This window comes from Ailuropoda melanoleuca, chromosome 7, assembly GCF_002007445.2.
Source record: "Ailuropoda melanoleuca isolate Jingjing chromosome 7, ASM200744v2, whole genome shotgun sequence".
NCBI classification, from domain to species: domain Eukaryota; kingdom Metazoa; phylum Chordata; class Mammalia; order Carnivora; family Ursidae; genus Ailuropoda; species Ailuropoda melanoleuca.
Genome location: NC_048224.1, coordinates 126,261,526 through 126,281,436, shown reverse-complemented (window position 1 = coordinate 126,281,436; position 19,911 = coordinate 126,261,526). Strand labels below are relative to the sequence as shown.

The 19,911-nt window shown below is 43.8% G+C and overlaps 2 protein-coding genes across 11 annotated transcripts in view; one reads left to right on the top strand and one right to left on the bottom strand.

The window, feature by feature from the left end:
* DZIP1 (DAZ interacting zinc finger protein 1) overlaps positions 1-10,591 on the top strand; it is a 48,633-nt gene extending 38,042 nt beyond the window's left edge. For 8 of the 9 annotated variants that reach the window (XM_034665386.1, XM_019799053.2, XM_019799054.2 and 5 more), the window contains 8 exons: positions 1,793-1,935; positions 2,389-2,551; positions 3,019-3,148; positions 3,751-3,804; positions 5,610-5,803; positions 7,203-7,333; positions 8,503-8,680; positions 10,258-10,591. In XM_034665386.1, coding sequence (XP_034521277.1) covers positions 1,793-1,935; positions 2,389-2,551; positions 3,019-3,148; positions 3,751-3,804; positions 5,610-5,803; positions 7,203-7,333; positions 8,503-8,680; positions 10,258-10,334 — 1,070 coding nt within the window. In that variant the 3' untranslated portion in view covers positions 10,335-10,591. Of the gene's footprint in view, positions 1-1,792; positions 1,936-1,994; positions 2,078-2,388; positions 2,552-3,018; positions 3,149-3,750; positions 3,805-5,609; positions 5,804-7,202; positions 7,334-8,502; positions 8,681-10,257 lie in introns of all 9 variants that reach the window. The other variant, XM_034665389.1, reaches the window with a different exon arrangement.
* A 2,790-nt stretch (positions 10,592-13,381) lies between these two features.
* CLDN10 (claudin 10) overlaps positions 13,382-19,911 on the bottom strand; it is a 113,194-nt gene continuing 106,664 nt past the window's right edge. For both annotated transcript variants that reach the window (XM_019799050.2, XM_002918644.4), the window contains exons 4-5: positions 14,289-14,396; positions 13,382-13,704 (exon numbers count right to left, since the gene is read on the bottom strand). In XM_019799050.2, the coding sequence (XP_019654609.1) occupies positions 13,581-13,704; positions 14,289-14,396 (232 nt within the window). In that variant the 3' untranslated portion in view covers positions 13,382-13,580. The remainder of the gene's footprint in view (positions 13,705-14,288; positions 14,397-19,911) is intronic.

Sequence of the window (19,911 nt, the reverse complement as noted above, 5' to 3'; positions counted from 1 at the left end):
CCTGGAGCCTCTCTGGCTGTACTTCTGTGTAACTCCTTTTATATCCTGGGCGCTGGCCCCAAAATTCCCTTTGTGTAAACAGGGCGAGAGGTGTGTCTATTTCTGTGGTAGCACCGTGACTCCCAAGCAATTCTCGGTGCCTCTTCTCATCCTTCGCCCTCGATAGTTTTCTACACTTGACGGCCGACTAGCAGCCAGAGCCCAAGACACAGCCACGGCTGCAGCTAAGCCCTGCAGGTTTTGGTGTATTGTTCCTAGGACAGAAGTGCCTTTTTTTTTTCTTTTAAGATTTTATTTATTTATTTATTTGAAAGAGAGAGATTGAGGAGTGTGAGCGGGGCCGGGGTGGGGGGAGAAGAGGGAGAGGGACAAGTAGACCCCACACTGAGCGCAGGGCGGATGTGGGCCTCCATCCCTCCACCCTGAGATCATGACCTAAGCCGAAATCAAGAGTCAGACGCCCAACCAACTGAGCCACCCAGGTGCCCCCAGAAGTGCTTTTTTTTAAGGTAGCTCCAGAATATTGAAAAACATTGGTGAGAAAGCAGCATGTCAAAAATTTAAGATTCCTTCTGATTTTTACTAATACATAATCTCACAAAATTTCCTGATTTTGGTTTTGCAAACTGCAGTACCAAATTATAGAAAAGCATTATCATGCAGGATTTTTCCTCTTATTTAACGAACACACAGTAATTTGCCTACTTTTGCCCTCAGCCAAAGTGTTGATTAATGAACAGAAATGTTCTTTACTGCTGGACTTGAACGAGGGTTTAGAGAAGGTCTGAGACATCGGGGTATTTGGCTGCGGATCTTCCATCAGTCCGAATGCTGTGGGTCCCTAAAACTCCCACCTACTGGGGTGGGTGAGGCCAGGCCTCAAAATACCATAGCCCCTGCCGCCCCAGACCTACTCGGCGCTGGCACTCGGCACCGCCCTTGTTGGGTGGAACGCCCCGGTTTGGAGAATAGACTCCAAAATGACAGCGCTGTCGTCGCGTTCTCCCAGATCTGGCTTTGGACGCTCACTAAGGGTCTCAACAGCCCAATACAGAGCCTCTTCCATCAAGCCCTCCCTCTGCTTTGACATAGAACTCCATTCCTCAGGGTCGTGTAGTCACGCCCCTTCTCCAAACGCTCTTGAGCTCCACATTTTTTAGTGGGGAAATGAAAGGGGAACAGGGAAGGAAAAGTTCAGAGAATCTAGCCAGTTATTTTTTTCTTTGCTTTGAATTATAGGTTGTTTTAAACAGAATCTACTTTTCCTAAGACTCTTTGTTTAACCTCTTTTTCATTTTGATAAATATTTTGGGAGGGATAACTTCACATGTTGAAATTTTATATAAACTTCTACTGAACTTATTAAATCAAAACTTATTTAATATAAATCGGGCTTCTTCAAAAAATGATACATAAATTCTAACAATTTAGGCAAGGTGAATTCTTCAGAAAGTAGTGAAATAATTTTACTGTGAACCATTGAACTTCTAAAGAAGTTGTTTTTTCTCCTGTGCTTCTGCAGAGACATTTCTCTTACGTTACTCGTCTAGTAATGATTTAGTTAAGGCTCAAGAAAGAGTCTTTAAAGACACCGAGTGTTGAAGCCAACTTAGGGTCGTTTTAAAAGTTGTGATGCTTTAGCATCGTGTATGGTGTGGAATGATTAAACCATCCAAAAACCTTATCACATTACAAAATGCTTGCTTGCTGTTTAAAAGTGGCGCTTTGCCGTTTTCTGCTTAGAGCTTTTATGTATTTAACTTTTTAACACACTTTGTAAACCTTATTTCAGGAAGGGAGAACGAACAGAAATTAAATAACAACAAGATCCATTTAAGGAAAGTTTTGAAAAATAACCCCTCCCTCACGAAGGAAATAAGGAGCGTCTTGGAGCAGAGTTTGCTAGAGAAACTGGAAACCTTGGGGATTAATGCAGTAAGCTCATTCATTTCAGGAACGTTCGCTCGTTGTGTTGTATTTTGTTTTCTCAATAGGAAAGGATCAGAGAAGAGAAGAAGGCATGTCCGTTCTGTCCTTGTGCACTCACACTGTCCTGATGGCCCAGCTTGCATGGTTGGTTAGTCAGACTCACACACACACACACACACACACACACACACACACACACACACCCTCTCTGTGCATTCAGTCCTGGCACTCACAGCCTAGCACCACTAACCAGTCCCGTGCACTCATCCACAACCGCCCTCCCCCTTGTCCTACTGCACAGGGAGCTTCTCTTGAGGCCAGAATAATGTGTTACATGTCGGGGCGTCCCCTACCTCGCATGCAGCAGTAAGGACGAGAGATTGGCACAGTTTATGCTGACAAATGTTCATGAAATGCAGACCGTCCCAGGATAATAAGCTTCAAATTTTATTGCTTCAGGATATACGTGGAATTCCAAGCGATCACTTCAGTAGGGTGCTAAGAACTGTGGAATCAGCGAGACATGAACGAGAAAGACAAATACCCAACATTCAGCAAATTCGAGCATTCCTTGAACATGAGGTCAGCTGTAAAATTGAGGAGAGAACCTTCCTGCCCTCAGGTAAGCCCATTACTGGCTGCCATTTCATTTTTGCATGTAGGAACGACGTCCTATTGCCTTTTACACTTTTAAATGGTTTGCAAACTTTGGAACTTCGTTGGCAAGTCTAATACTGTTTGGACCATTATATGTTGCGTCTTGGGTTTTATTTTAATATTTAAAAATGCCTGGGGTGCCAGAGTGGCTCAGTGGGTTGAGCGTCTGACTCTTGGTTTCAGCTCCCATGTCGGGCTCCGTGCTCAGCAGGAGTCTGCTTGGGTGTTTTCGCTTCCTCTGCCCCTTCCTCCTCTCTCTCTCTCTCTAAAATAAATAAATCCTAAAAAAAAAAATGCCTGTCATGTGGACTCTACAGCCAAGAGCTTGTGGGTTTCAAGTGCCAGCGTAGACCGTAGTGTAGTATTTTCTTGTGCTTTTCACTCACTGCTCACGAAGGCAGTGGAGACTCACGAATGATGCCACTATTCCAGATAAGGACAGCGCTCCTCAGGTGGACACCCTCTCCAATGGAGAAATCCCCAAGGCAGTACAGCCTCCTCCCAGAAGCAGACAACTGGTTAGACAAAGACCTGTTTTTACTGATAAGACGTCTGCCCCAAAGTGAGTATTTTTGACCCTAAAACGTTTGTATTCATGTTTATCCCCGTCAGTTTGGGCTACTGTAACAAAATACCATAGACCGGGTGGCTTGAACAACAGAAAGCGATTTTCTCACACTTCCGGAGATTGGACGTCTGAAATCAGCATGCTGTCCAGTCGGGTTCTGGTGACAGCTTGCTTCCAGGCTGGGAGATGGCCACCTTCTCACTGTGTCCCCACGTGGCAGGGAGAGAGAGAGAGGTCTGATCCCTCTTCCTCTTTTTCAAAGAACACTAATCCCTTTATGGGGGCCCCACCCTCATGACCTCAAATAAACGTAATTACCTCCCAAAGGCCCAACCTCCGGAGAGCATCCCCGAGGGGTTAGGGCTTCAACATGTGCATTTTAGGGTGAGGCAGACATTTGACCCACAACAGTGTTTGACCCAGCAGAATTACGCTTACAGTTCCTACCAGCCTGTCATTGGTACCAGTGCATTTCTTGCTGCTTATCCCTCTTTAACAAATGTTCAATAGCAAAAAATCACCCATTCCACAGAAATTTGTATTAAATTACATTTTTCACTCGTGCAGTTTAGAAATCATTTTCTCTTGTGTTTTAGAATTAAGAAAAATATCATAGAAGATCATTTTCCCAGAAAGTCCTCAACTATTACGTGAGTACTTGGGAGTGGGGAGAGGGCGTTGAAAAAGGTCTTTCCCCTGAACATTTGTTTTGTTGTAAATTAGTATGTGCACTGCGATTAATTGAAACCCTAATTATTAAACATCACAATTAATTTGTTACCCCTATGTGACACGTCTTTGTTTCTTTCTTTATCAGACTTTCTGTAAGTCAGTAGTGCTTATCACCTTGTGGCCTCCACTAAGAAGTGGGACTGCTGCCCCGAGTCATTTCCATTATTCCCCTCCATGTTCCATAATTTTCAATAAGCATGATGAATTAAATGAACAGTGTTGGGGCACCTGGGTGGCACAGTTGTTAAGCGTCTGCCTTCGGCTTAGGGCATGATCCCGGCGTTCTGGGATCAAGTCCCACATCAGGCTTCTCCGCTAGGAGACTGATTCTTCCTCTCCCACTCCCCCTGCTTGTGTTCCCTCTCTCTGTCTCTATCAAATACATAAATAAAATCTTTAATAAATAAATAAATACATGAACGATGTTGTCTTTTAGTGGCTGGATCCTTAATAGTGTAGTCAGATGATATTGTGGTGCTCTTGTCCCTTGTTGAAGTCAATAATGGCCCTAGACCTTGCAGTCTTGGGCCCTCTTAGGATACTAAGGAAACTAGCTCGGTCACTCATGAACTGTGTGCCACTGATAGACTTGCTTATCTGTTTAGGCCTATTTTCTTATCTGTTCAATGGGATGTTGCTGCCTTTTCCACAGGACAGTTCTACAAATTAAGAATATATGAAAAGGGTTTGGGGTGCCTGGCTGGCTCAGTTGGTGGAACACACAGCTCTTGATCTCAGGTCATGAGTTCAAGCCCCACATTGGGCATGGAGCCTACTTAAAAAAAAAAAGTAAAATAAATAAAAATTAAAAGCTTTATATTTTAAAAAGAAGAAAAGAAAAGAGAAGAAAAGAAAAGGTCTTGGCCTTAGGGCTTGGCACTTAATGGGGACTTAATAAATTATAGGTACTTTATTATTATTAATTATAAGTAAAACTGATTTTATCATAACTGAATTTCATCATCAACTTTTTCTGGAGGTATTAATGCTATAAATATCTCTTCTTGAGACATTGTGCACATATAGTAGAGAAAATATATATAGTAGGGACAGTATAAACAGAACATAATAGAGACAAAATGATTTACCCTTCAAAAGCATTTTTCATGTTCAAAATCTCATAAGAGCCTTATTTCATGGGACATAATATGACTGAACATTGTCTGGAATTTAAGTGCTCAAAGAATATTCTTGAATGAACGAACACTGCTCTGAACGTCTATCTCACTTTATTTTTTAAATTTTTCTTTTTTAATTGTGGCTAAAAAGCCCTCACCCAACAGTTTCCAAGTGTACATAATAGTGTCAGCCATATGTGCATTATGCATAGACAATTCCCTTTTATTTTTTAAATTTTTTTTAATTAAAAAATTTTTTAATTTAAATTCTAGTTGGTTAACATACAGTGCAATATTGGTTTCAGGAGTAGAATCCAGTGATTCATCACCTCATACAACACCCAGTACTCATTGCGACAAGGGCCCTCCTTAATGCCCATCTCCCACCTAGCCCATCCCCCACCCACTTTAAAATGGGGTGCTAATTCATGTGATGAAGCAAATGGGATTGTGTATATAAAAGCACTTCATAAAGTGCAGTGTAGAGGTAAGTTATAAGTAACGACGCTATTTTAAAAGAGTAGTTTTATTACAGAAAAGATTTCTTTCCCCCCAAATCCCGAAGCGTGAAAACAGTGCCCCTGCTTGGCTTTTCCTTTGTTTAGGACCCCTCCGTTCAGTTCGGAGGAGGAGTTGGACGGTGAGGACCTCGTCCAGGCATGCACATCCCCAGACTTCCTTCCTGTGCCGTCCTCCAGAAGCAACAAGAGTAGCTTTGGAAAGAGCGTTGTCAGAAGTGACACTGACTGGACGGAGGGAAGTGACATTGAGGACTCCAGTATTTCTCCCAAGCCCACAGGTGAGCTCTGGTCTTTGAAAATCCTTCTGGAAATTTTGTTTAGGACAGTGGTTTGCAACTGCGGGCACCAAGCCCTGGGAGGAGGAGCTGGGAAAGTGCAAGGCGAGGGTGGGGCTAATCCAACAGCCACTGCTGCTTGAGGAAGATGCACAGGGCTTAGCAAGTAACTGGTGCTCAAGTGGAAGGAGAGGAAGGGGGGGGTGCCCGGCTGCATTCGTTTCCTAGGACGGTTGGAACAAATGTATTGTCTCCGGTCTCGAGCCAAAAGGCCAAAATCAAGGGTGGCAAGGTTGGTTCTTTGTGAGGGCCCCAAGGGAAAGATCTGGTCTAAGCTTCTGTCCTTGGCTCGTACATGACCGTCACCCTCCCCCGGTCATGCGTCTGTGTCCAAATTTCCCATTTTCGTAAGGGCACCAGTCATACTGGATTCGGGCCCACCTTAACGAACTCACTTTAATTTGATTACCTCTTTAAAGGCTTTATCTCCAAATAAGGTCACATTCTGAGATCCTGGGGTGAAAACATCGTATGAATAGGGAGGGATGCAATTCAACCCACACACTGGGTGTCGGTAAGAATGGCTGTTCTCTACACTGTGCTGCCCTGGGAGATGGGGCAAGTCCAAAGGAACGTAAGATCCAAGTGTGAGGCTGCTGACCATGTGCCGAAGAGAAGTGGGGGATCGAGGGTCATTTCTTAAAAAAGAAATTCGGGGGGGGGCACCTGGGTGGCACAGCGGTTAAGTGACTGCCTTCGACTCAGGGCGTGATCCCGGCGTTGTGGGATCGAACCCCACATCAGGCTCCTCTGCTATGAGCCTGCTTCTTCCTCTCCCACTCCCCCTGCTTGTGTTCCCTCTCTCGCTGGCTGTCTCCCTCTCTGTCAAATAAATAAATAAAATCCTTTAAAAAAAAAAAAAAAAAAAATTCTGTTTAATGTAGTTTAAAAATTATATATTTTAAACCTATCAGATACAATTTATTGTACTATATACAGTTTATATTCATGTTTATGTAATTATGTAAGATACAACTAATTCATTTTAAAATAATATTGGTTTGGAAAATACCCACATGAATATTCCAGTCCTACAGACTACCTCCCTGAAATTACAGTTTCTGACTACAGCTTGAAGGAGACCATCCTTCCTTAGACTTAAAAATGAACATTCTCTTGCTTCTGGTCTAGGGGATCATGATTTTTCTAAAAGGAATTATACATGTATTAATGTATCTTTTTTTTCAACTTCTACAATACATCAATTGATTTTAATTTAATAAATATGATTATTTGCAAAGCTTAGACTCTTCCCAAGTTGCTCGTTCAGGTTATTTTGGAATCGAAGAAAGATAACAATTTTTTTTTTTTTAACTGTACCTATCTTCTTCTGGTCACACAGGAACCTCCATTAAAACACTAACTGAAAAAGTTGAAAAGACGGTTTCAAATCACAGAAATGTGAATAAGCCAGTTGGTGGGATTAATGTTGCTGATACGTTCATCAAAAAAGACTTAAAAGAAGAACTAAAGGTGAAATCACTTTTGCTTGCTAAACATGCATAGAGAAATTCATCTTTTAACGAATATACCTTAATAATTGTACTTCTTGTAGTGAAATATAAAACAAATATAATTTAGGATAGCAGCGGTTGAGATTTGTACCATATCTTGTTTGCAGTATTATTGCATTTTTTTCCATTCCGTAGAGAATCAAAGATATTGGAATGACTGCGGGTAAGAACGCATCATGTGCTTTTCAGGATTTACAGGTTTTCAAACTCCTGTCACATGTCTGGCTGGACACGTGCAAGTATGAGATGGTTTGCACACGGATACTTGTGACTGGCTGGAACCTGGGGGGTGGGGGGGCTCAGCCCTGAGTCCGAGGCATGACCTGGCAGTAAGATAGGGACTTCTCAGGGTTTAGCCCTGCTTGGGAGCTGGAGAGGGTAGAGGAGAAATGCATCCGGGAGACAAGGTCAGAGCCCCAGCTCTCCTCCCGGGGTGGAGGAGAGGCCCTAGCACCTTCCGAGCAGTTCCAACCCCCAGGACATCGCAGTGCTTCTGTGCGTGGAGAGCTCCTGTGGTATGTCTGGCCGCAGCTCATCTGTGCTGACCGGGTCTTCAAGCAGTGCTCACTGTTTTCTTGGATTTAACACCTCTCCTGTGCATGTGTGGGCCCAGAGCATTTTGCCAAACTTCTCTCATTAGTTAGTGCCACTGGGGTCGTACAAGTCAAAAATGACAAAGTTGTCATTCAAGAGAAAGCCAACATGTCTTCCTTAGAAAGGGTGCGGGAGAAATGTGTGCTTCTTTCAGAGGGGCCTGGTGTGACCTCACCTGCAGTTCAATGTCAGATTATCCCAGAGGTAAGAGCTCCTGCTTGTGGAGCAGCCTGACTTTACTGCTACAGTGTAGCGTTTCTGGGATTTTCTAAATTCATGGCTGGTAGAGTAGGTAGGAAACATGGACATTTCCAAGGCAAGAAACAAAGAGGTGGCTCCGTCTGCCTACAAAACACAGATTTCCAAATCCGTTTCTTGGCCTTCCAGAAATGACCAGACGGGGAACCTCCGAGATTTGCCAGCTTCCGATCATGTGGTGTCAGCGGCTCAGTCTAGCCAACAAAATGACCAAGGGACACCAGCATGTGCTGCGTCTTTAAGAAATGCTCACTGCTGTCTGTGTGTTCCTTTCAGTGCGCAGATGTGGATGACGACGACTGGGACATATCATCCCTGGAGGAAGAAAGATCTCTGGGGAAGAAAACTGGGAGAGAACAGAAGGAACCTCTACCTGTGAAGAATGAGTCAAATTCTACTCAAGTGCCAAGTGCCTGGGGTGCATCTAATCATCTGAAGGGGCCAAAGGGAGAAGGTTCGCTGCTTGAGTGTTTTGAAGCTCAGTCCATTTTCCAGTTATTTGTTTCATCTTTAAGAATATCTAATGAAGCTATGTTAATATACCATCAGACAGAAACACTGTTGGTATAACAAATGTCTTGATGCTTTCACAAAACACACAATATTTGTTATATCATGTGCTTTGTGCACATTTATTCCTTTTGAAAGTCCTTTAATCTGTGTATATTTATTTAATTGGTACCTGATCTTTAGTCTTTAAATTTTAATATTATTTTTGGAAATGCCCATACAAATATTCTCTTCCCGCAGGTACCTCTCAGAAATTAAAATTTCTGATCTTACACCTGAATGGGGCCATTCTTCCGGCAGTCTTCCTGTATTAATCTGTTTACATGTTAAATGTTTCTCCCTATTTTCTTTGAAGAAAGATTTCTTTTGCAACATTGTAGCCAGTGGGATGAATTACAAATGAAACCAGGAGTTGACATTGTTCCTGGATGAGTCCTAGGGTCTGGCTAAGTCCAGTAACTTAATTTCAATATATTTCATTTTTAAAAGTATAAAATGTGATTTATTGTTTTTATCAAAGTAATTCTTGCACAGGGTGAAAGGTCGTCCAGAAGGGCTTGTCTGTGCCCCTCCCCCCAGCTGCAGGGCCTGTCCTCGGGTCTGTGTGGCGCCCCGAGACCCACCATATCTCTCAGTAGTATGTCAGACTAGTTTCCAGACTCACCAACTTTAGACATGAACTGTTGATGTCCTGCTAAGACAGATGGGGGTGTGGCTCATTTTCTGCACTCACAGCACCTCTCATGACCCCTGTTCGGTGTTTTCGTTTCCCCATCTGTAACTTTAAATTAATACGTGCAAACCTATCTGTCCTTCCCATTTTCCGCGGGATCTCTTGCCACCTCACTTTGTAAGGTGAGCCACTGCTGTGTCTGCCCTCCAAGTCACCTTTCCTCTCCTCCAGAACGTGAGCCTTGCCTTTACTTCCACCCGGTGCTGTCTAAAGTTTCAGTCTGACAGAACCCAAAGGCCCCGTGTATGGCACAGCGACTGTACGTGCACAGGGCTGAGAGGACGCTCCGATTACCTTTCCTTTCTCTTCTCCCCATGCAGGACTTCACACCCCTCCAAGAAAACAGGTCTAGAGGCAAACTGAAGTGGAATTCTCCACATTGTACTGTTTTAGTGGCTTAAGACACCTCTTAACTAACTTCATAGTGAAGCCCATCGGCCCTAGAAAACCCAAGTTTACCATTTCATTCCTCCCTGGCCTATTACACTCTTAGTCTCCTTTCTTTACACCTGTCACTCAGAGTCAGTAGCCACAACAGGATGTTACTGAGCACGGTGAAGAATCCTGACCCTGTGCTGAGCGCAGAGATGCTGAGTGGAAGCCTCTAGACAAGGGTCCCTGATGGCATCCTGGGGAAGTGGCCCTTCCGTGGTCGGATCACAGCCTGTGGGAGCTGGGGGCACGCGCATTAGCCAGCAGACCCGGACGCTGAGCGGTGAAGGACGGATTTTGACAGGCCTGTCTGATCACTGAAGCTCCTCTTCCTCCTTCTGTCTCTCCCTCCACAGGACTTCCAGATGAATCCAGCACACTGAAAAGCAGCTTGGTAACTGTGACCGACTGGAGCGACTCTTCAGATGTATAACCACAGCCTCAGAGAAGGTGAAGACGCCAACAGGATTCCAGGAATCTGCCCGCAAGATTCGAGCGCTCCTGCCTTAGTGTTTCCCGCAGTAACAGGGCAGCTCATTCAAGGAACACGCATCTAACAGCACCGAATTCAGTACCGACACACAAACATTGTCGACGGTATTTTGAAGCGTGTAGAGGTGTTTAAGACTTCTGCTGCCTAAAATTAATGTGTCATTTCAAGTTATAAAAAGTTTCTTCTTCAGAACGGTACTCTAGTCTTTACGTGTATTTTTTCAACTAATTTTTAAGTGGATTTTTTTTAAACTTATAGCAGGTTTTGGTTTGAATTAAAACTTTTTTTTTATATCTTTCTTATGTCCATTATCACACTGGAAGTGTTTTATTATAAAATTCTGTTAGTATGCTTAAAATTGAATTAGTGGAATCAGTGAAATCTTAAGATTAGGTTGGTTATTTTTCATATAGAAATAAGTTTAGAATTATAAAAATACAGCGAGGCCCATGTTAAATACATTTTCCAGAAGTACGTGTACCATACACTGCTTTGAGCCATTGTAAGCATGTTGTTACTAAACAATTATTTTGGAACGTTAAATACCATTTCTGCAGTATAATCTTTACCTTGGATATTTTATGAATAAAATGTAGCTGTTTTCAATGTCAATTAATTTATCAGAACACGAATAGAAAAAATTGAGTCATTACTGAATTCATATGTGTATGTAGATTTTTTTTTCACTTTTTTCAAATGCCCAACCCATGTTATAAAATACCTCAAAACTAGTTAGTTCTGTTCTTAACAATTGTCAATGGTCAGAAAGTTCATATAAACTGTTTTTTTGCATTTTTTTAATACTTTGTGGTACTATCTGTACTCTGTTTCCCCCAAAAAAAGTAACATTTTAACTAAGGGTCTGTTGGGTTTTGGATCTCTTTTCAATTTGCCAACCTTTCAAGTAAAGCCCTCCCTTACATCAATCATTGTGACTGTGGCTGAGTTATTAAGGATGAGTTCTGAGCTAAACTTGGGGGGGTTAGACTTGCTCTGTTAGCTGTGCCACAGGACACCCTGATCTGAAGTCACAACAATTTAGGTGTCTGCCCCTCCCCCTTCCTTCCCCAAGGGTCCTTCTCACTTTTCCAGTTGCACCCTTTTAAGCACTTCCCGCAGGGGCCATTCTATGGAAACACACTCACTTTCTATGTAAGAGCTCTAATAAATGCCAAATCAAATTTCCATATAGGAGGACAGAGATAAGCAGCACACCAAAGCCACACTGTGCCTAAGAACGCACATGGGCCACTCTGCTCATTCGGTCACTTTTTCAACAGGTATTTATTGAACGATGTGGGTCTATTTTGCTTTTTTTTTTTTTTAGGATTTTATGTATTTATTTGAGAGAGAGAGTGAGTGAGTGAGAGAGTGAGTGAGCGAGCGAGAGCGAGCGCACAAGCAGGGGGAGGGGAGAGGGAGAAGCAGTCTCCCTGCTGAGCGGAGAGCCCGACTGACTCGGGACCCAATCCCAGGACCCTGAGATCACGACCCAAGCCAAAGGCAGACGCCCAACTGACTGAGCCACCCAGGTGCCCCTATTTTGCGTTGTCATTAGTTCATTTCATCAGAACAACTTTGTGACACAGAGATAATCATAATCCTCATGCTGAAGATGTAACAAATGCAGAATTATTAAGTAACTTGCCCAAAGCCCTACAACTAGAAAGTGATAAGAGCAGGCTTTCCCCCAGTCTCTAAGCTCCCCGTCTTCACTCCTGATGGAAATCCGGGGTGGGGGGCGGGGGGGGGATGAACTTCTGCTACACAAACCCAGTATTTAAATAAGTCACATCTATGTTGTAAAAGCCACTCCTTTTAGTCCTCTCTTTATCCTGCCGCGCTGTCCTTGGACACTACCGTAGTTCGTTAGATTTTCTTTGGACCCTGTGTTTCCCCTCACTGATGGGAAGCTCACGTGTTTGTGGTTCCCGACAGAGCTTTCTGTCCTTTCACGCCCCCATCCTCTCCCTAAATTCTTCAGGAGCTGGAACACTTCAGTACAATCTAAACATTACCTTCACCAGCACAGCTCTGAACTAAAAAACTTGGTTTTAAACACACACCTGTAACATCCTCTCCCCACACTGGCCTGCAGCACCTAACCCCTCCCTTGTAGCTTTCAGTTCATTTATATCCCTAGAGGAGATATTTATACATATTATATATATAGTATATACTTCTATACTCATTTATTTTATTTTTTATATTTTATACATTACATATTTATGTTTTATATATTTTTACATATTATATATGTATCTATATAATATATATATAATTTTTTTAGTAACAAACTTGTTTATTTCCTCTTCTTCCCATTGAGCATCTCCAAATAATGTGATTTTCCCTCTCAAGTCTTCCACGCCTTTCAGAGATCACTGGGACAACTTACATGCCTTGAAAAATGGTAAGTCTCTCCATTACCCAGCTTGGTTGTGCACACAGGGCCCGAGAGACACACGGGAACTCACCCATCGGTCGTGAGCAAGGCAGGTGCCACGCAGGCTCTGGGACCTTCCTCAGCTGGCTCCAAAGTCAGCCATGAGCAGCATCTCTGGCCAGGCTCGTGCTGACGCTCCAGCCCAGAATCTGCTTTCTGCATCAGAGAAGCCTAAGCAGTTATTTAAGGCGGATGTGCCAGGCAATGTCTTGGCCCCATTAGCCCTTCCTTGAGCTGTCACTGAGAATCACAGTGGCGACGAACAGGTGTAAAAAACCGGAAGTCATCGCGACACAGCCAGTAACCTGTCCGTTCAACCCACACATCTTTTGAGGAACAGTCTCAGATTGCCCCCACACTGTTCACAAGACACCACTCCTTACACAGCTTCCGTTTAATATATGAAGGAAAAGAAACAAGGCACGGGGACAAAGAATGCCGAGTCTGAATGATCAAGGAGGCTCCATTACAAATACTTGATCCCTTGGTGCTAAAAACTTCCCATGTTCTATAAATGTATAAAATATATACAAATACTGTAAATAACCTGTTTATTTTTTTTCATAGAAAGCCACAACAGAAAATGATTAGAACATTTACATCCATACAATCAGCAAATTCTCCAAATTCATGTTTTAAAAATAGTTTAGAGTGTGAATTAGAGGAGGGCGCTGAAGGGGGGGATCATTTGGTGAACAGTTCACTTTTATAATAACTCAAGACAGCTTGCGGCAGTGCTCTTTTCAGACGTAAGCGTTTTTATCAAACTGTTTTGAAGGGTTCGTGGTTTTAAAATCTCCTTCTGCGCCATGATACTTTGTCCGAGAAGACAGGACAGACGTGGCCCCATTGTATGCGTATCCCATTCTGCAAGGCAAAACAGTGTGGTGGATCCCACTGTACACAGAGGACAGAAACCATTACCCCCTGCTTCTGTCCCAGCGAAGTTTCAGACTTCCCCTGCTTGCTGTTAGTGAGCTTTCTCTCTTCTCTCTTGGCGCCACCGCCTCCCCCCAAATATCTCACTGTCATTTCTGAACAGTTAGTGCATCAGTGCGAATCTCAGCAGAAGAAATTCGTGGCTTTTTCACCTGTTCAGTTTTTCTCTTTTAAAACTCATCTTCCTGAGCCCCGGGGGACCATAGTGACCTTCATCAGGAATTTCTGCCTACGTGAAAACGATGAGGCCACGGTGAAGAATGTGCCCCCCAGTAAGCAGAAAGCTCACAGAAATGGCTCTGGAATGTAAGAAGGATGAGCCCTGTTTTTTGAAATTAACTTTAACTATATATTTATTCTGTTCGCTGTATTTATTTTAAGATTACGTTCACTATATATTCCCGACTTTGACCAATTCTAGTGTTCTGACGTTTCTAAGAATTGTGTGAATGATCTGTAATTTGCCCCACCTGTGATAATTTTCACAGGTCATTTTTATCTCTTTCTCATACCTGGGAGGTTTGTGGTTGTCAGATATTGAAAAGCAAAATATGACACCGCCGATTATGCAGAGTGACGCTCCTGCCCATCCAATAAACAGAGCAGCTCCTAATTCGTACCTGTGAGGACGGATTGCACAAGCGTTACGGCTTTCTCATTTCGGGAGTAAACAGTATTTAAGACCAACGAGCCAACATGTGCCACATGCTCATTGTAAACGTTTGCTACTGAAGCTTACACGGGAATAATAACACCTTGTATCTGTATAGTGCTTTCAACTTTACTCAACGTGTTTTTCTAGCCATCACTTGATTATACCCCTGACTTCCCGAAAGGAAGAAGCAGCGATCCCCGCAGGCAAAACAGAAGCAAAGCCCGCTGAGAAGCCCAGGCCTCCCCGCTCAGCCGGTATCTTTCCTCTGGGCCCTGTCCGAAGCTCACAGTTTGTTCCATCATTTAGTCCGCCGCACAGGGTAAATGACTTAGCAGACTCCAGCTAGAAAATGGCAGGTTGCCTCTGCTTTCAGTTTAATTCAATTCAATAAACATTTATTTGCAAATCATGTATGAGGTGTTGAAGGATGGCAGAATATGCCACCCCCAAATAGGCCGCTTGGGCACGAGGATTATTTTGAGCTGAAGGCAACAACGGAGAAGCTGATACAAGAAAAGCTCTCTGCCCCTCCCCATTTGCCTTAAAGCAGGACATCAGTTTATAAAGATGTGTCCCCCCACCCCCGGCCTACCAGGAAGGACAAAAGTTAATCACCAGAGACAACAGTACACCGAGGGGGGGGCACACAAAGGGCACCAGGGGGATGGATCTTCGTAACAACCTTGACTAACCTGCCCTATCTTCCATTAGTTTCCCCACAGACCTGCCTTCCCACAATTTGCCATCCCAGAAGCTCAAAGTCCTTTTCTCTGGTCTTGTCACCTCTCTCTGAGCTTACTGTTCTTTTACGTAGATGCCGTATAAGCCCAAGTTCTAACTGGCCCTTTGAGTTACTCATCACTGGGTACTCCTACGTATCTCCACGCTGCGCATGTTAACCAACTCTGTTTTTCTCCTGTTAATATCTTCTTTTGTCTGATATATAGGGGCCCAGCTGAGAACCCAGTAGAGCAGAGGGGGAAAAAAGTTAAGTTTTTCCTCCTCTCCAGGGCCTGTAAAAAGTCAGTGCTACACACAGCGCTACCTTGCTTATCACCACAATCTGGTGGGAGATAAACACAAAAAACATCATTTAGTGATAGATGGCTATCTGGCTCTCCACAGTACTCTGCAGATACAGAGCTTGCACGTTGAACCACTAGGGAGAGCTTCACAAGACACACAAGACAGCTTCTACTTTGGGGCGGTGCCCGCTCAGAGGTACAAATAATGCTACAGAGAACAAAAAAGGAGATCACTTTTTGCTGCGGAGGACTAGAGGAAATCTTTTCAGGAGAGGAGCACTCACCCAGAAAAACAAATAAGGAATGACAAACTTATACCGAAATGTCAGGGCTGTGTGTTTTCATGTTTGCCTATCCTTCTTGTGAAGAATAGGTTGTTGTTTTTTTTTTTTTAATAAAGAAGTGATTCTCAAGATTTTTTGGCCCGTACATTTCCATCGCAAGGCAAATGGATGCTACCCCCAACCTAATGGGGATAAAATGAAGTCCGAGTGGGAGGGGTCTCTTTTGGTCACGCAGATCCACAGAAGAGCTGAGACAGGAAAGTCAGAGGTGAGGGTGAAGGGGCAAGGCAGGGCCAACGCTGGCTCCCTGCTCAGCCTGTGCCCTGAGTCAGGCACAGGGGCAGGCTTAGGTCTCGGGGCCATATTGCACCGGGGAGAGCAGCGGGCACGTCCTGCCTGGGCCCATCCTGAGTTTTGCCTCGTCTGTTTCTACATGCCACATCACTGGCTGAACTCCTGACTGGGCATGGGTAAGCTCTCTGGTGTGACCTGAGTCACAGCAGTAATGGAAGAGCGGCCCCGCCTGCCAGCTGGGGGAAGCTAGAAGCAACACTCACAGAAGGTTAGGAATGTACAGTGCACTCGCTCACTTGCACATCTGGCTACAGTGGCAATTTCCAGCCTGCGTGTGCAGTTGGGAAGAGGTGATGTACGTGATGTATGCTGCCCCGGGCTCCCTTCTTTTCTGGGAAACCCAGGTGGTCGCTGAAGCCAGGAGCAGCCGCAGCAGAACAACTAGGGGTGAGCACTTCATCCTGCACTGGAGCACTAACTGTGTTCTGGAAACCAAGAAATTCTCCAAGTGCTCTGATCAGGGGCGACGGCAGAAACAGGAGATTGCTGCAAAACGGAACAAAACACCTTCGGTCTGCACACAAAAACTGGCCCCAAAGGACTCGGGAGCACCCATGAAAAAGAGCTGCCCAGACCCCGCCAGTGAAATTCACAGTTCTGTAAGAGATGCCTTCATTAGATGATATCCTAAATGTCCACAATCAGCCCTTTTATGATGCTTGAACGCAATCATGCATATGAAACAAGCAGGGTGCCTCCCAGTTGTTAGGTTCAGGTCATCTGACCCCTTTAAAACATCTGCAAGTCCTAGGGAGCCTGGGGGGCACAGTCGGTCCAGTGTCTGACTCCTGGTTTCAGCTCAGGTCATGGCTTCAAGGTCATGAGACTGAGCCCCACGTCAGGCTCTTTGCTCGAAGTGGTCTGCTTGAGATTCTTTCCCTCCCCCTCTCCCTCCCCTTTTGCCCCTCCTTGCGTGCATACACACTCTCTCTCAGAATAGGTAAAATCTTAAAACAAAGAAACAAAAATTTGCAAGTCCTACGGTAATAAGCTGGCACCAAATGCCCACTGTCGTGCTGTCCCTGCAAAGACAGCCAGAAGTGAGCACACTGAACATCTCTACTTGGAGGACATTATCGGGGGATTACTGTTTAATGACACGTTCTGTTTTTCTCTATTTTTGTCCTCCTAGAGTTCAGGCTGGAAACGATGCCTTCGTATTACGCTTCGTGTAAATACCCCCAGAAGCAACAGTCTGAGGTGTGTCTTAAAAAATATTTAGCTTTCTAAAATAGGATTCCAGTGCTGGGTACCACAGTTGATTAAAAATAAGCTTCTAATTATTAATAGTGGCCAGTCAAGGGTGACGGTGATAGAAATCATAAAGCACGGCTCAGCACTGTGAATTCACTCAAAGGAGCATGCAAACATGTACACGGTGTCGTCACAAGTCAGAGGATAAATTACTCAGGCAGACCAAATGTCGTGATGTGTGTCTTTATATTCATTTAAGCTCATCTAGAAACTTTCTGAGGAATCATGAGTTTGTCTTATATTAAAAACTGGTTCATGTATTCCTATTTTTAAATATATTTTCATTTTTAAGTCAGGAAATAATAGAGTCCATTCCAAGAAAAATATCATTTCCATTTGAGTTCCTTGTGAATTCTGTCCAGGGACAAACAATAAATAGTACCAGCTTAGAGCTGAAGTCTTTAAGACTACACTGTGTCTACACTAGTAATTTTTAACAAGCTGGCTCTTGTGACTTGGTTCTTTCTCTTGCAGAGACTTTTTCTTCTTCATTCTGTGGAAAGACACGTAGAGCTGACTTACTCAGCAGGGACTCAAATTCACACCTATCAGCGTGCGAGATCTGGCAAAAACTGGCTGGTACTCTGAAAGACGGGATTGACAGAGAGAGCAACATAATAACCACTCAAGTTTGTTCCAGAACATGCCTCCTTTGACACTCACTGTGAAGCTTAGTGTCTGCTGGAAATTTCATCTTTTTGGTGATGCTCAGAAGCTGACTTCAGCATCTCAGAAGATCGCCAAATTTCAGATGCTCTGTTACAAGTCTGTCTTTCCTTAACAAGAGCCTCCTGGCCCCAGACCAGCTTCCCCACTCAGAGCATGCCCTCTTTATCGGGCTCTTTTGATCGCCGATGTGTTTTCATTATTCTGAAAAGCTATAAATCTGCTTAGCACCAGACAGATCCATGATTGTCAGGGTGAGGACAGAACTTCGGTTCGTGGATCAAAACATCGTTTTTAGAGTACCTCAAATAATCCACTCAGATGATAGGACTAATCAGAAGCTGCCTGACTTCAATTCACTTATGTCATTGAAAATAAATTTAGTAAATACGGGAAAACTTTACTTCTATACAGAGAATTGAAAACACAGATTAATTGCTTAAAAATTCTCCCCAAAAGAACCATAAAGATCGAACACATTCAAATGTCCTCTGCGCTGCTGGGTGAAATTATTTGCAGCCACTTGGCTGTGCCCGAGGCCCTAGAGAACCAGTACCACACCCGGGGTCCTTAATTCTGATCATCTCACACCTCGACTCATATTTTAGCCCCGTAACCTTCATGGTAATCCAGAGGCATGGATGGAGAACAGCTCTTATTTGCACCTAATCTTTCCATCTTCCTTGCATCCCAACCCTTGTTGTGACTTATTTGCCATCCACAGGGAGCTTGTGTAGCCTACTCAGGTCACCACCCCAGACACGACATGCCAGGCATTGTGTCCATCCTGGGTTTCGAGGTAGACGACAGAGACAGAGCTGTGCTCTCAAGGATCTCAGAGTCTAGCGGGGATAGGCAGATATTAAGCAAATAACGGCTACAAAGTGGAATGAAATTTAACAGCCTCATCAGAAGAGCACGTTTTTGCCCAGTAAACATTATCTGTTCTCCCAGATCCACAGAGATGTGGTCCAAATAATTGCCCACAACAAGAGTGACTATTTATTAATGGCAGCTCACTGTACTAGGATTTGTGTGTGTGTGTGTGTGTGTGTGTCGAGATTTCTTCCTTTGTGTAACGACTTTCGATCTTCATTATAATCCCGAGAGACAGGTATCGCTATCCCATTTTACAAATAAGGAAACTGAAGCTCGGGGAAATTAAACCAAGCCCCAGGCCTCCGATCGGTGAACAGTAAAACCAGGATTTAAAGCCCAGAACTGTGATTCCAAACCTCAAGATCTTCACCACCACTCCTCCTTCCCTTTATGTATACTTTAGCTAAATAAAGGTTTTTATCAATCAGAAAATACAATCAGCGCAATGGACTTTTTTAGTTGTCATTTCAGAGAGAAGGGTGTTTCCTCTCGCTCTGGCTCAGTGCCTTCTCCATGGCCCAGGAGCTCCAGGGTATGGAATTTCTTCTGAATTCCCCTCAGGCTGTCTTCTCACCCGGCACAAAAAGAGGTGAGTGTAGTAAAGAAAATCAGGGCATGTTGGACTGGAAAAAAAAAAAAAAATGCAGCGGCCCCATAAACGCCACAAAAACTGGGTAGCGAAGGAAGAAAAAAAGTCTCCTCCTTTAAGACCCTCCCGGAGGACTGAAGTGACCTTGCTGAAGGTCACAGCGCTGGGGGCCAGGCCTTCGACATCCAAGACTATTTCTTCCAACATATTGTCGTCCTCATTTTCACCAAGAGTGGTAGCAGCCAAAATAAATACTCCAGTTACCTGAGACAATTCTCTCTCTCTCTCAAGTTTTAAGTTTAGAAAGTATACCACATACTATCAATGTAAATACTTTTAAATTGAATTCCACTGGTATGCCACTCTTTTAAAGATGACTACCTACGTAAACATTCTCCAACTCACAGGCTTATATAATCCAAGGTCTGT